This window comes from Corvus moneduloides, chromosome 2 (assembly GCF_009650955.1).
Source record: "Corvus moneduloides isolate bCorMon1 chromosome 2, bCorMon1.pri, whole genome shotgun sequence".
NCBI classification, from domain to species: domain Eukaryota; kingdom Metazoa; phylum Chordata; class Aves; order Passeriformes; family Corvidae; genus Corvus; species Corvus moneduloides.
Window position 1 is genome coordinate 55039728 of NC_045477.1, and position 13498 is coordinate 55053225.

Here is a 13498-nt window from a genome sequence, read left to right on the forward strand (position 1 = left end):
TGTCGTACCAATGCAGAAATAGACATAGAAATGCTTGTGTAACCCAAAGGCCACAAGTCGTGTTACAGCTTTTTTAATTACATGGTACTCTGCCTCTGTGAAAGGGACACAAAGCTGGCCCCAAACTGTGCTTTGCAAAACAAAATGAGAAGTGCAATGATAGCACACAGGCTTTTCACTGTAGCGGTCTTTGCAGTTGGGGTTAACTGAGTAAATTAGGAGAGGTTTTGAACACATGAAGAAGCACTCCAGAAGCAAAGAGTACTTCTTCAAACACTCAGGGTTAAGACTTGTAGCTGGACAGGTCTGGAAAATGAGGAGAAAGGGCAATACACGGCCTGCCAGGCCCGGCTATGTGAATTTTTCATTTCAGTGAGCCCTGCCCGAGTTTTCCAAGAATTAACAAAGAGAAAGGTAGATGGGAAAAAAAAAAAAAAAAAAAAAAAAAAAAAAGTAAAAAAAATAAACGGGGTTCTTGTTACTTGGCACCAGGAATAACTGAGCAGTAAATTTCCAAGGAGTGGAAATTTACCCTTCTTAAGTGTGAGGTTCGTTGATGACATAGCTAACACCTGCCCATCATGATCAGTGTCCTTTTTATACATATATATGTATATATACATGAATTATCCTTTCTATGCATGTATATACGTACAAAACGGCCTTCAGGACGGCCTCACGCCACCGCGAAAACTGCGGAAAAAGAGCAGCAGGGTTTGCACTCGTTGTCCATTAGATTTTAATTTCCAGAGGAAAGATGGGGCGTTAATGCTGTTGCTTTTAAAATTTTTATTTTATTTGACTCGAACCCGCGCTCGGTTCAGCGGCGCCCACCCGCCACGTCGCGGCGGGGCGGGCGGGGCGGGGCGGCGGCCGTTGCGCCTGCGCGGTGCGGGGGGTGCGGCCGGCCATGGCCGCCTCCGTGTTCTGCTGCTTCTCCTGGTGCCGGGATGGCGGCGCCGGGCACATCCCGCTCAAGGAGATGCCGGCCGTGCACCTGGACACGCAGCGCATGGGTGAGCGGGGCAGAGCCGCTGCTGCCGCCGGGCGGCTCCACGGCGGGCAGGGCCGCAGCCCCGGGGCGCGGCACGGGGTAACCGCTGGGAAAGTCGCTTTGGGGCTACTTCTTTAGTCGGAATTGGCAGTTTCCCCGGGAAAAGAAATAAGGAAGCTTGGTTTAAAAATTGACTTGAAGCAGTTTGGGTTTAAACTGAAGTTGATCGGCACGATGGGTATGTGGGGTGCCCGAGGGGGGCAGGCTGCCCGGCGGGGGCTGCGGGTCGTGGTCAGGGTGGGCACGGGGTGGTGGTTCAGAGGCGAGGGGCTGAGCTCACAGAATCAGCGAGGAGTCAGCGAGGTTGGAAGAGACCTCTGAGGTCATCAGGTCCAACCTGTGAGCCAACACCAACCATGTAAACCAGAGCAGGGCACTTTCTGCCACGTCCAGCCTTTCCTTAACCATCCCCAGGGACGGAGACTCCACCTGCAGTTATGGCAGTGGAAATGAAGAAGGAGCCAGGCCGTGCAGAGTCTTGTCCATGGTGCTCTTTTGAGCATTGCCCTTAGCATGAGGTATCCACAAAACCATGCCCGGGCTTTGTTGAGGAGAGAGGGCATCTGGGGCAGCAGCAGCAGAGTGGGGGAAAAGCTGGGGGGGGATAGGTACGGTCCGGTGCTCGAGCACAATTGCTAGCAACAGCCTGCCGTGTGCTTGACCGTGACAACAGTGCCTAAAGATTAAGTCGTCCAATGGAGAAGGAAAACTTCGCAGAGGATTTTTTTTTCTCACTGTATTGGCAGGCACATTTCTAATAGAAGGACTGTTTCAGAGACTAACTAAACACCTTGCAATTCCATCAATCATTTCTACCTGATATGCTTTTCCTTCTTGTTGCAGAATGCTTTTTCTCTGGTGTTAGAGACAGAGTACAGGGCTTTGGTCTCACAGTGAACCCTTTCTGACTAAATTGTAAGTTATGCTTCTGATGTGGCTAAGCAGAGGTTGTAATAAGCATGATGCCATAAAGCCCAAGAGTTGAAAATTAGATCAGCTTATAGATTTTAAATAAATAAACCCTAGTGGAAAGATGAACTAGCCTGTAAACAACCTTCCTTCTCTTGCTTCAAAGCACATCATCATAGTTCTCACAGACTAATGAAGCTTTTACTTGGGGCAGGAGGAACACAAACTGTTCTCAATGTTTAGGGGTTTTGAGGGCTGCTTTCAGATTTCTAAAAATGTTTTGAAGTTCTGTGGGGTTTTTTTTCTTCTTGCAGGAACAGATGTCGTCATTGTTAAAAATGGCAGAAGAATATGTGGCACGGGAGGCTGCTTAGCCAATGCACCTTTGCATCAGAACAAGAGCTATTTCGAGTTTAAAATCCAGTCTACAGGTTAGTCAGCAAAAAATATACAACTTGGGAGGTATGTCACGTTGCCTGCTGGTGGTAATATCTCAAATGCTCAGCACATGCATCTTTCTAATTGCATCATTGAACTTGTGAACAGTAGAAAGATTTTTAAGTTGTTGCTGTGTGAAAAGAAATTTCTTTTTTTCCTTTTTTTAATTGTGACTCTAAAATATTAAAAAGAATGGTAAGTGTATTGCTAGAGGAGTGCAAATACTAACCCCCCACGTTGTTTTGTATGCTGTTATAGGCATGTTTTTCAGTTGGCGTATTTTAGAAATTATTTTTGCTCAGTAAATGCTTATGACCACATAAAACACTGTAGCTATGAAGTATTCTTTTAAAGAGTGCAGTTTATCCAGTGATATTTGTATCTATTTGTCTACCCTCATGTGCTCTTAAAAGGCCCTGTTTGCCCAAGCAAGCGTAACAGTCCTTGTGCTACCCTTTGCTCTTCAGATCAAATGTGTAGCACTTATTCTGACACTGCCTTATCCAGAGGAGCCTTTCAGCACCTTGTTCTTTTTATTTGCTCCTACAAATATGGTCAGCTTCATTACTACAGAGAGCACTCCAGGCGTGCTTGTATTCTAGCATCAAAAATCAGCCTGTATTTTTAAAAGCTGTTACAAGATGCTCTGAAAATGAAGCTGTGCTTTTCCTAAGTGTGTGTGGGGAGGGAAGAAGAAGGGAAGTGTTAGTCTAGAGACAGGCCTTGTGCACCAGCTGGAGCTTGATGCCAGCACTTTTTGGGTAAGGGTTGTTTGCCTTCAGGAGGGTGGGAGTGTAGGCAGCGTGAACGCAGATCTGCCCACGACACCTTGCAGTCCAACTAGTTGATTAGTTTTAAGCTACATGTAAGCTCATATCAATCTTAACTTGGCAATTTTATTATCCTTTATGTTGGGAAGAATCCATTGCAGGTGTTGTTCATACATGGTCATTATTCACACTTCTTACACTTAAGAAACAAGGGAAATAAAGTCTCGTGGTCTCTGTAACCCATTTTTCCTCTATTCCTGTGCCCCAAGGCAGGAGAACTGTAGAAGACTTAAAGTAAATGTGTGATTTCCAGAAGTGTCCCTGCACAATCAAGTAGAGGTTATCTGTGGGGTCACCCTGACTATTGTAAAGTTTTCTGAAGTCTAATCACACTCTTGTCCTTTTCGTAACATGTAAGCATTAGAATAAATTATTCTACAGTTTTGTCTTTTGAAACTAAGTTTCTTATATTTTTGCCTCATTTTAGTCTTCTGTAGACTAAACAGTCCCAGTTTGTTGGGGTTTTTTTCATTATAGAAGAAATTTTTACACTTCTGATTGGTTTTGTTGTTTTTTCTACAATATCTCTAGTCAGCCTAATTTGTCTTGAGGTACAGTGCTTAAAATGGATGCTCTGCTTCAGCTGCAGCAGCAGTAGATGACCTCATCTGTTTTATACATGCCACACATCCAGAAGTTTTCCACAGCAGTAGGGCACACTCACACTCACCAAGTGGTCTGTGATAACCCCCGAACCGTATTCTGTGAACTGGTTACCAAGCCACTACTGTATTTGTGCCTCGTACTGTTCCTACTTACCTGGTCTTCTTCATAATTTAGTAAAAACAGATGCACTTTCTTTATTTCTGACCAGTTAGTCAGGATCACTTTAAACTTGAAGGGCCTCTCAACAGTTTGCAGTCCTGTCAGGTTGGGATTGGCAGCACATTTAATCAACACATCGTCATGTTATTCAAGTAATCGATGGGAATGCAGAACAGTATCTGACCTTGTGCATTCAATGCAAAACCTCAAACCCCACTTGAGTCATCTTTTTTGATTTGACAGGGTGCTACTGATGAGTAATCCTGGAATAGTTTTCTAACCACTCGTGCCTTCGTATTGCTGTAACTGTCTAGACCGTGTCTTCATCATTTTACTATTTCAGTGTTGTATGAGTTTCAAAAACATTACCGAATCAAGGTCTATCATATTAACACTTTCTCCTTTTTCCATAAGACTAGAAAACTAGCTGGAAAAGGAAAATTTGTTGTTTACAGATCCATGCTAGTTGGATATATTTTTTGTATCATCCTACATATTTCTGGGAATAAAAGTTGAGCTAAGTGGTTACAATTCTTCTTTTCAGAGGTACTTCTTTTTCAAGATAGATACTGTTTGTCTTCAGTCTCCTGTGGCTACTTGTGCTGGATCTGGCCAGGATGAAGTTAATTTCCTTCATGGCAGCTGCTGTGGTGCTGTGTTTTAGATTTGCGACCAAAGCAATACTGATAACAATACTGATAACACACCAGTATTTTAGCTGTTGCTGAGCAGGGTTTGCACAGCATCAAAACCTCCTCTGTTTCTCACTCTGCCCCTCCAGTGAATATGATTAAGGTTGCACAAGAGCTTGTGAGGGGACATAACCAGGTGGATGACCCAAACTAACCAAAGAGATATTCTGTACCACCTGTCTTGCTCAGGAATAAATGGGAGAGGAGGGGATTTAGGGAGGTTAGCCATCTTTTGCTTGGGAATTGGCTGGGCATCAGTCTACCCATGGGAGGTGGTGAATGATTGCCATTGCATCACTTTGTCTTGTTGTCTCTTTCTTTCACTTCTGCTTTACTTACTAAACAATTTTTATCTTCAGCCACAAGTTTTCTTGGTTTTGCTCTTCCTTTCCTCTTCCTTCTTTCCACTGGGGCCTGTAGGGGGAAGGGAAAGACTGGCTGGATGGGGCTTAGCTGCCTACCAGAGCTAACCTACAATAGTTCTGGTGTTTCCAGAAGATATTTACTGGTGGTACCATCATGGCATTAATTAAAAAACAAATTCTTTATGCTGTCCTGCTTCAGTCAGTCGTCAAAATAATGTGGTTTTTTTCTTACTGTGTTAATGTCACATTTTAGGGATTTGGGGTATTGGAGTTGCAACCCAGAAAGCAAACTTGAATCAAATTCCACTTGGTCGAGATGTCCACAGCCTGGTGATGAGAAATGATGGAGCTCTCTACTATAACAATGAGGAGAAAAATAGGTTACCAGCAAACAACCTTCCTCAGGAGGGCGATGTGGTGGTGAGTTTCTTAAGGCTTCCTTAATTCCTCACCTGTTCCCAAATGCCTCTTATTTACACCTCTGTGGTCAAACTGCTGGCTGGTTTAAGTCAAATTGTTCGGCTTGCGTCTCCCAGTTTGCAAAGTGCTGGGATATCACTTCTTGTTGTGTTCGAATGGATCAGCAGCCTGGATACGGGTGGACTTCATTCTTGGTACTGATAGGTTCCTAATGAGGGACGGAGTTGACCAGAGTTTGAGCAATAGTTTCTAATGCTCTATTGCAGTATCTGCCTGACTGATAACTCCCATCACAAGGATCTTACATTATTTGAGATAGGACCTCCCTGAACAAATAATGTGCTGGAATGCATTACATGGCTATGCACCATGCCCAGCTGAACTCAAGATCCCTTAGCTGACTGGTTAATGATTAGAAGGACAGAGGGGAGCAGATGATGGGTCCTGGGTAATAAATTAATTGTATTTTTTGCCAAACTTTTGTAGTTTGTGGGGATATTAAGTAGGGAGGGGGGTAATGTTCAGTGGGAAAATGATTGAGAATGAAAGAAAATGGAGAATCTTATTAAGACTTATTTTTTTGTACCTTACTACTTCAGGTTTCTCAAAACATCTTTAAGTGACTTTGTTCAAAATGTTGTGGTTTTAGTGCTGTCATTTTCTCCATGTCTTCTTACTTATTTTCAAAAATACACGAGAGCAATGCAATGAAGTTGAGACCATTTATCACCCCTACTTTTTCATGCTGGATAACTTGCCTCTTTATAGCTGTGGTTAGAAATGCCATCTTTGGAAGCCCCAAACAGCTAAGGTTGCCATCTTGGGGCACAGGAATAGAGGAAAAACATCTCCACCCTTTACCTTCAGATACTATACTGTTCTTTTAATCCCCTTCTGAAACTGTTTTTTGAAGGGTTGCAGACTGTTCCAGGGTTTGGTGAATTAGTGTGGTCTGAACAGCTTCAACTAATCACAAGAAGAAGTAACCGATGTGTTACTGCTAACTCCCCCGTTTCCATAAATATCAATTTAGTTTGTTCTGTCACAAAAACAAATTCTTGAAGTTCTGAATGACCACACAAATTGTCACACTCAGACATACCAAAGCAGTGAGAAAAGTCCTTTAGCTAACAGATAAGTAAGTTACTATCTTGTTAGTGTTTGCTTTCTGCTCTGTGGTCAGCATATTTATAGCATTGTGTGTGAAACCACGGTCTGTTGCTGCCAGCAGAGTAAATGAACTGAGAGAGGTTTCCTGTGGAAGTATGGAAGGATAAACTTGATTCATAGCATCATTATTTATTAAAGTTGTTTCAATGAGAAGATACAAACAAGAAGATTGCAAACTGCCTCAAAATCATTGAAAATGTTATGTTTCTGTAATGTGGTGAAGTTTGGAAATTTGTTTAGTAAACTCAGTAAGATGCAAAGTGTATTGTGCAGTACGGTGCTGCATCCCAACTGAGCAGGCGTTAAGGAATCCTGAGTACTTGAAAATACAGATGTTATTGGTCATTTATTGACTTCTAGTCCTTGGCAGGAATATGTCAAGTGAGATTTTGTAGGATGCTGTGGTTTGCTTAATGGTGTTAAAATCTGCCTGTGGCTAAGAAAACTAAGTTAAGTAGCAGTCTTATGTGTGTAACTTGTTGATGCTTTTTTTTTCGTTAATTTTCTGTGCTTTGTAGGGCATTACATATGACCATGTAGAATTAAATGTATATTTAAATGGCAAGAACATGCATTGTCCAGCTTCAGGAATCAGGGGAACTGTCTATCCAGTGGTCTATGGTAAGTCAGAGATTTTCAAACTGTTTCACATTATGGACAATATTTTCATTCTAGTTCTGTTTTGTGAGCTGTGTATTCTTCTCACTTAAATGGAACACACATCAATCATCTGTTCTTGGCAGCTGCTACAATTAATTGCATGAAAATGCAAACCTGGAAAATTAAAAAAGTATATATTTGCCTCATTTTTAATGCTGCTTAATAGGAAAAAAAGCACTGCTTACTGACTGCTTACAGTGCCCACATCCAGCAAGCTGGGGAGTTGCTGCACTCAGTCTAAAAGTTGAAGCAGATGGCAGACTTATGGGTTAATCTGATTTATCTATGAAGCTTGGTATTTGTGCCTTTTAATTTCACATACTTCATGAATGCCTTCAGTGTTATATAGCAATAGTGTTGTTGTTTGTATTTTCTTGAACTTCCTGTGTATCAGTTTCTGCTTGTTGCCTCTTGTCCTATTGCTTGGCGCCAACGAGCAGTGCCTGGGTCCACCCTCTTGGCACCCTCCCTTCAGATATTCATAGATATTGATGAGGTCCCTTATCTCTTCTCGAGACTGAACAGGCCCAGCTCCCTCAGTCTTCCGTCATAGGACAGGTGCTCCAGTCCCCTCATTATCTTTGTAGCCATCCTCTGGACCTGCTCCAGGAGCTCCATCTTCACTTTATCTTTGTTCCTACGTGAGCCTCATCTAAGTAGTAGCCAAAATATGGTCAAGTTGTGATGTGTCCTTCAGCCACGTGATGGCGCTGCTAAAATGCTGTAGCAGCTCCGCGGGATCTCCTCGTGCAAAATCTTCGTGAGCAGCAGAAGAGTTACTGTGTGGTTGCATCTTCCCTGTATTTTGGAAGGGGTGTTACGTAGCATGAAGAATGAAGGTTGCTTTCAGAAAATACTTGGTGGTGTGTTAGCCTACTGTTAATCTTTTTTCTCTGACTAAAGTTCCATGCCTGGGGAATGCACTGACCTTTTATTGCCCGGCTCTTTTTGTCTTCTTCCACAAGTGGGCATAATTTCATCATAATTATAATGTCTCCTACGTATAGCTAAACTTGAAGCCTGCAAGTTGCTTTTGTGCAGTACTTACTTGGTATAAACTTTAACTATAAATGTCCTTAATTTAATGTGAACTTCTTCAAATCCTGTGGAAGGATTTGGCCATGGAGAAGAGAGTGTCTCAAGCATTTACCCTATTCAGACTAGAACTATAGATATCTTTTTAAAAGGAGCATGATAGATCAAGCAAATGCAGTGTCAAGCTTGAGAAGATAAAACAAAAAATTGGGTGAAAAGGTTACTTCCCACAGCAGCTGTACCTCAGGCACTTTCATGGAAGGGAGACATAAACACTGCATAAGTACTAACTACATAACTGTACAAATACACTGATAGGAGTTTTCACAAAGCCTGGGAGGGAAAAATTCCGACCTTGGCTCTGAGATAGCTAAATTCCAAAATATGGAGATGAGGTTTTTCTTGTTTGAACTAATACTGATAGTCTACCAGGTTCATCTCAGAAGTGTCTTTGAAAGAGACCTTGCTTTTCTGACTAGTTGGGTGTTTCAGTTTGCTGGTGAAGTACACAAAAGCGTTGCTCTGAAAATACTCAGCAGTTTCTTTTTTATATTCTGCACTGAAAGTACTATTGCAGGTATGTTGATTATGCAGGGGATCGAAAACTGGAAGAAGTTTTGTAAAAAAAAACATATTACCCTCCAACTTCAAGAAGCAGTCAAAGAAGCTCTCTTTGGATCATATGCTAAAACTGATGGTTTGATACCGACCACTGCAGACTTCTGAAACCTTGTAAACTTCCAAAAATCCACTGTACACAGCTGAAACTCCAGCAGAATTAGGAACAGAAAAATATGCACATGAAGAGGTGACATACCTGCAAGGTGTATCTGGTAGTGTCCTTAATCCGTAGATTTCTGGAGAAATAGAGTAGAAAATTTGGAATCAATAGCCTGAAGCTCTACTAACACTCCCAGTGAAATTAGATGTGGGGTTCTCATTGACTTCACCAAGGACTATTACCAAGTAAACACCAGAAAAGAGAGATGATTTTCTCTCCTGGCATACGGCCTTACCAAATTCATTGAAGAGATTTCTTTTAATTGTGTGTATGTAATGGATGTATTGAAGACGTTCTTCGTGGTTTGAGCACAGTCTACAGTCTAGTAAGGTGGTGAAATAGAGGATCAAACTGTAAGTATTCCTTCTCTAACTCCTCTTTTTTGGTTCTCTTCTGCAGTTGATGACAGTGCCATTCTGGATTGTCAGTTCAGTGAATTTTATCATACACCTCCACCCGGGTTTGAAAAGATCCTCTTTGAGCAGCAAATCTTCTGAATGTCTTCATACTGAGAATTTGCACCCTGCACTGTTACAAAAGCTTTGTCATCTTGAAGCCTCACTTTAGTTTTTTAGGAAACATCTGTGTATTTTTAGTAAGTACTTGTGACTGTTGTCTGCAGAATAAATATGTTAACTGCAACACCAGGTAAATGTGTTGCAAATAAGAGTTTACTGGCGATGTTTTGTGGTTAAGAATGAGTGCTTTGGGGCAGGGTTTTCTCTGACTTGTACTTGATGCATAAGGAGACTAAGGGATATTGCTGTTGTCAGTATTACATTCAGTATTTTGAATAAACTGGAGCTCTGTAAGGCAAATAGTTCTTATGCATAGGATAGCTATGGAGATGGGTAGTTCTCATTATTTTTTTCCCCCCAACTTGTTTCTCCCAGAAATTATGTAATTTCTTTAAAGGATACACTGTGTTTCTAGTCTGTGATTTGGAGTTGTGGTGTCCCAGTTGTGCACAATGACTAATAATACAATGGCATAACTAGCAGCTAGATACCTTTTTTTTTTTTTTTTTTTGGAAAGGTGTAGGTTAACCCATTCCCTCACTCTTAGACCAGCAAATACAACTTATCTGTTTCTTCTAGCTTTTCATTTGCTTTTATTGTGACCAAAAAAAAAAAAAATTCTAGTAATACTTTTTTGTTGAACCTTAAAAAGGAAACCCGAACTGTGTTTTTGAGGACCACCATGCTGTGTTACTCTGGTAAGAGAGTATGTACAGGTCACTCAACTTGGGTAAGCAAAGATCCAGGTGAAGGGTATGAGATGTTATGGTGAAGCCTTACATCTGAACTGTAAATTAGATTATTCTCTTATGGAATAGCATATTTAATTTCTTCTTGAATCATTTATAAATGGCTAAGACATTGTTCTAAAATGTGATGCCCTTGAATATACATTGTGAGATGCTATTTTTTCCCCTCTTGTCATATTTAATGTACTTCCTAGAAGAATTTTTATTGTAAAAAAAACCTCTTCATACTGAATGTTTGTGTTTTGGTTTTGGCTTTTCCTGAGTTAATGTGTTTGCATAAATGATTTTATTTAAATATTTTTAGAAATTACCTTATTCTGAAATTTTCAAATACAAACTGCTTTCTCAAAGCCTTTCACCTTAGGATTTACTGCATCTGTCTTAATTCTGTGCCTGTGTTTTCCTTCCTTTTAGCTTTGCTGTCACGTGACAGTATTGGGTAGAACTTTTCAACCTTGTCAGCATTATGGTATAAAGCTTGGGAGATTAGAGTGCAATTTTATCATTTCCCTTTGAAATCTGCTCAAATCAGAGTAGGGTAATGAAAAATAATACCTAAATCCTAACACCTTCCCCCCACCCCTCCCTTCTTTCTGGGCTTAAGTTTATTCCTGATTTGCTCTACCTCCTTCCCCCAGCAGCACAGAGGGACAAGGAATGGGGGCTGTGGTCAGTTCATCACATGTTGTCTCTGCTGCTCCTTTCTCCTCAGGGGAAGGACTCCTCACATTCTTTCCCTGCGCCAGCGTGGGTCCCTGCCTTGGGAGGCAGTTCTCCAGAACTTCTCCACTGTGAGTCCTTTCCATGGGCTGCAGTTCTTCATGACCTGTTCCAGCATGGGTCTCTTCCACTGGGTGCAGTCCTTCAGGAACAGACAGCTCCAGCATGGGTCCCCTTGGGACCTGTTCCAGGTCACAGCCTCCTTTGGGCACATCCACCTGCTCTGGGTGGGGTCCTTCACAGGCTGCAGGTGGACCTCTGCTCCCCCATGGATCCCCATGGGCTGCAGGGGCACAGCTGCCTCACCATGGAATGCACCAGGGGCTGCAGGGGAATCTCTGCTCTGGTGTCTGGAGCACCTCCTGCCCCTCCTTCTCCACTGGCCTTGGTGTCTGCAGGGCTGTTTCTCATGTTCTCACCCCTCCTTCTGGCTGAAATGGTGTAGCTTTTTCTCCCACCCCTTTTAAATCTGTTATCCCAGGGGCTCTGCCACTGTCTCTGCTGGGCTCAGTCTCGGCCAGCAGTGAGTCCGTCTTGGACCCGGCTGGCACCGGATCTGTCAGAAATGGGGGAAGCTTTTGGCATCTTCCCACGGAAGCCATTCCTGTAGCCCCCTGCTACCAGAACCTTGCCATGCAAACCCAATACAGCTTCCACACAGCCTGGGCTTCAGATGTCTGATGCAGCCCTCCAAGTCCCATGTTCTGGGGATTGCCTGTGACCTCTGTCTGAGGCCAAGAAAAATGGCCCTCTGTCCTTCCAGAGGTATGCTGTCTTGGAGGAACTGTGCTGCCAACTGGAGGAATTCAGGAGGCAATGAGCAGGCAGCATGTCAGAGAACATGAAAGGGAGACACACAGGATCTTCTCTGAGTCTTAGCAGCTTGAAGATCTCATCTGTACAGACCCCATCTGTAGCAGGAAAGACAGCAGTGTCTGCCTTGCACCAACAAGGTAAGCAAAACCTCTGGAGAAGAGGATGGGTGGTAGCTGGTGACTCCTGGCACCAAGAGGAATGTTCTTGCCACACCTATGGGTTTACAACTGCAAAACAGGTTCCTTGCCCTTGTAGTTGAAGAGAAGCTAGATGAGCGTGGGGGCCCAGGTGGTGGACGATACCTTGCTGGTGAGAGGAAAGGGAGTGAGAAGGCACTAATAGGACAAGTCAGTGATTAACTGTGGATCTAGTGTTGGGAACATCCCATAAAATCCTAATAGGTTGTGGTAAGAGCAGACAGTGAGGTGGACTGAAAACAGGATGAATGGCCAGGCCCAGAGGGAGGTCAGTGGCACAAAGTTTAGTTGGAGGCTAGTAACCAGCCTCCAGGGTCAGTATTGAGTCTGGTCCTCTTTAACATCCTCGTTAATGTTCTGGATGATGGTGCTGAGTGTACCTTTAGTGAGTTTGCAGAGACACAAATCTGATAGGATTGGCTGATATGTCAGAGGGTTGTGCTGCCATCCACAACAGTTTGAGAAATGGGTTGGTGGGAAACCTGCGAAGTTCAACAAGCAGAAGTGCAAAGTCCTGCAGTTGGGAAGAAACAACCCCATCTATCTGTACAGACTGAGGGCTATCCATCTAGGAAGCAGCTTGGCAGAAAGGCACCTGGGGGTCCTAGTAGATAACAAGTTGAACATGAGACAACAGTGTGCCCTCTCAGCAAAGAAAGGGAATGGTATCCATGGTTCCATTAGCCAAAATATTGCCAGCAGGTTAATGGAGGTGATCCTTTGCCTCTACTCAGCTCTGGGGAGGCCACACCTGGACTCCTGTGTCCACTGCTGGGCTCCTTGGTACAAGAGAGACAGGGACACACTGGAGAGAGACTGAAGAAGGGCCACAAAGATGATTAAGGATGAAGCATCTCCCCCATGAGGAAAGGCTGGTAAAGCTCAGAATCTTCAGCCTGGAGAAGAGAAGGCTTAGGGGGCTTTGATCAATGCACAGGGACACCTGAAGGGAGGGTGAAAAGAATGCAGAGCCAGGATCTTTGCAATGGGCCACAGTGACAGGACTAAAGGCAATGGGCAGAAACAAGTGCAGGAGGCTCCCTCTGAACGTCAGGAAACATTTTTCACTCTCAGGATGACTGAGCACTGGCACAGCTTGGCCAGGCTGGTTGTGGAGTCATTGCCCATGGAGATATTCAAAAGCCAGCTGCATATGGTTCTGGGTTAACTGGGTCTAGGTGGCCCTGTGTGAGCAGGAGGGTTGGACCAGATGACATTTGGAGGTCCCTTCCCAGCTCGTCCATTCTGTGTTCATTCAAGTGCTTCATGTGGAATTATATTTCTCATGTTCATAGGTAAAGGAGGAAGTATTTAAAGAAATCCTAATCACTATATCTAACTGCATGCAGCAAACAACTCTCTTTGAAGACTGCTGTGGT

The 13498-nt window shown here is 43.2% G+C and overlaps 1 protein-coding gene across 1 annotated transcript; it reads left to right on the top strand.

Annotated features, from left to right (window-relative positions):
- Window positions 1-848: 848 nt before the first annotated feature.
- SPRYD7 (SPRY domain containing 7) lies at window positions 849-10749 on the top strand. Its single transcript, XM_032099717.1, has 5 exons — window positions 849-1016; window positions 2278-2394; window positions 5307-5473; window positions 7162-7264; window positions 9519-10749. Exons 1-5 carry the CDS (start codon window positions 911-913, stop codon window positions 9614-9616), a joined length of 591 nt encoding a protein of 196 aa, XP_031955608.1. The 5' UTR covers window positions 849-910; the 3' UTR covers window positions 9617-10749.
- Window positions 10750-13498: the final 2749 nt, after the last annotated feature.

Bases quoted from the DNA above. Each gene is read 5' to 3' on its own strand.
- SPRYD7 (XM_032099717.1), top strand. From the start codon at position 911: ATGGCCGCCTCCGTGTTCTGCTGCTTCTCCTGGTGCCGGGATGGCGGC. The intron at 2,395-5,306 runs GTTAGTCAGCAA...GTCACATTTTAG, and splicing joins GTTTAAAATCCAGTCTACAG to GGATTTGGGGTATTGGAGTT. The intron at 5,474-7,161 runs GTGAGTTTCTTA...TGTGCTTTGTAG, and splicing joins CTCAGGAGGGCGATGTGGTG to GGCATTACATATGACCATGT.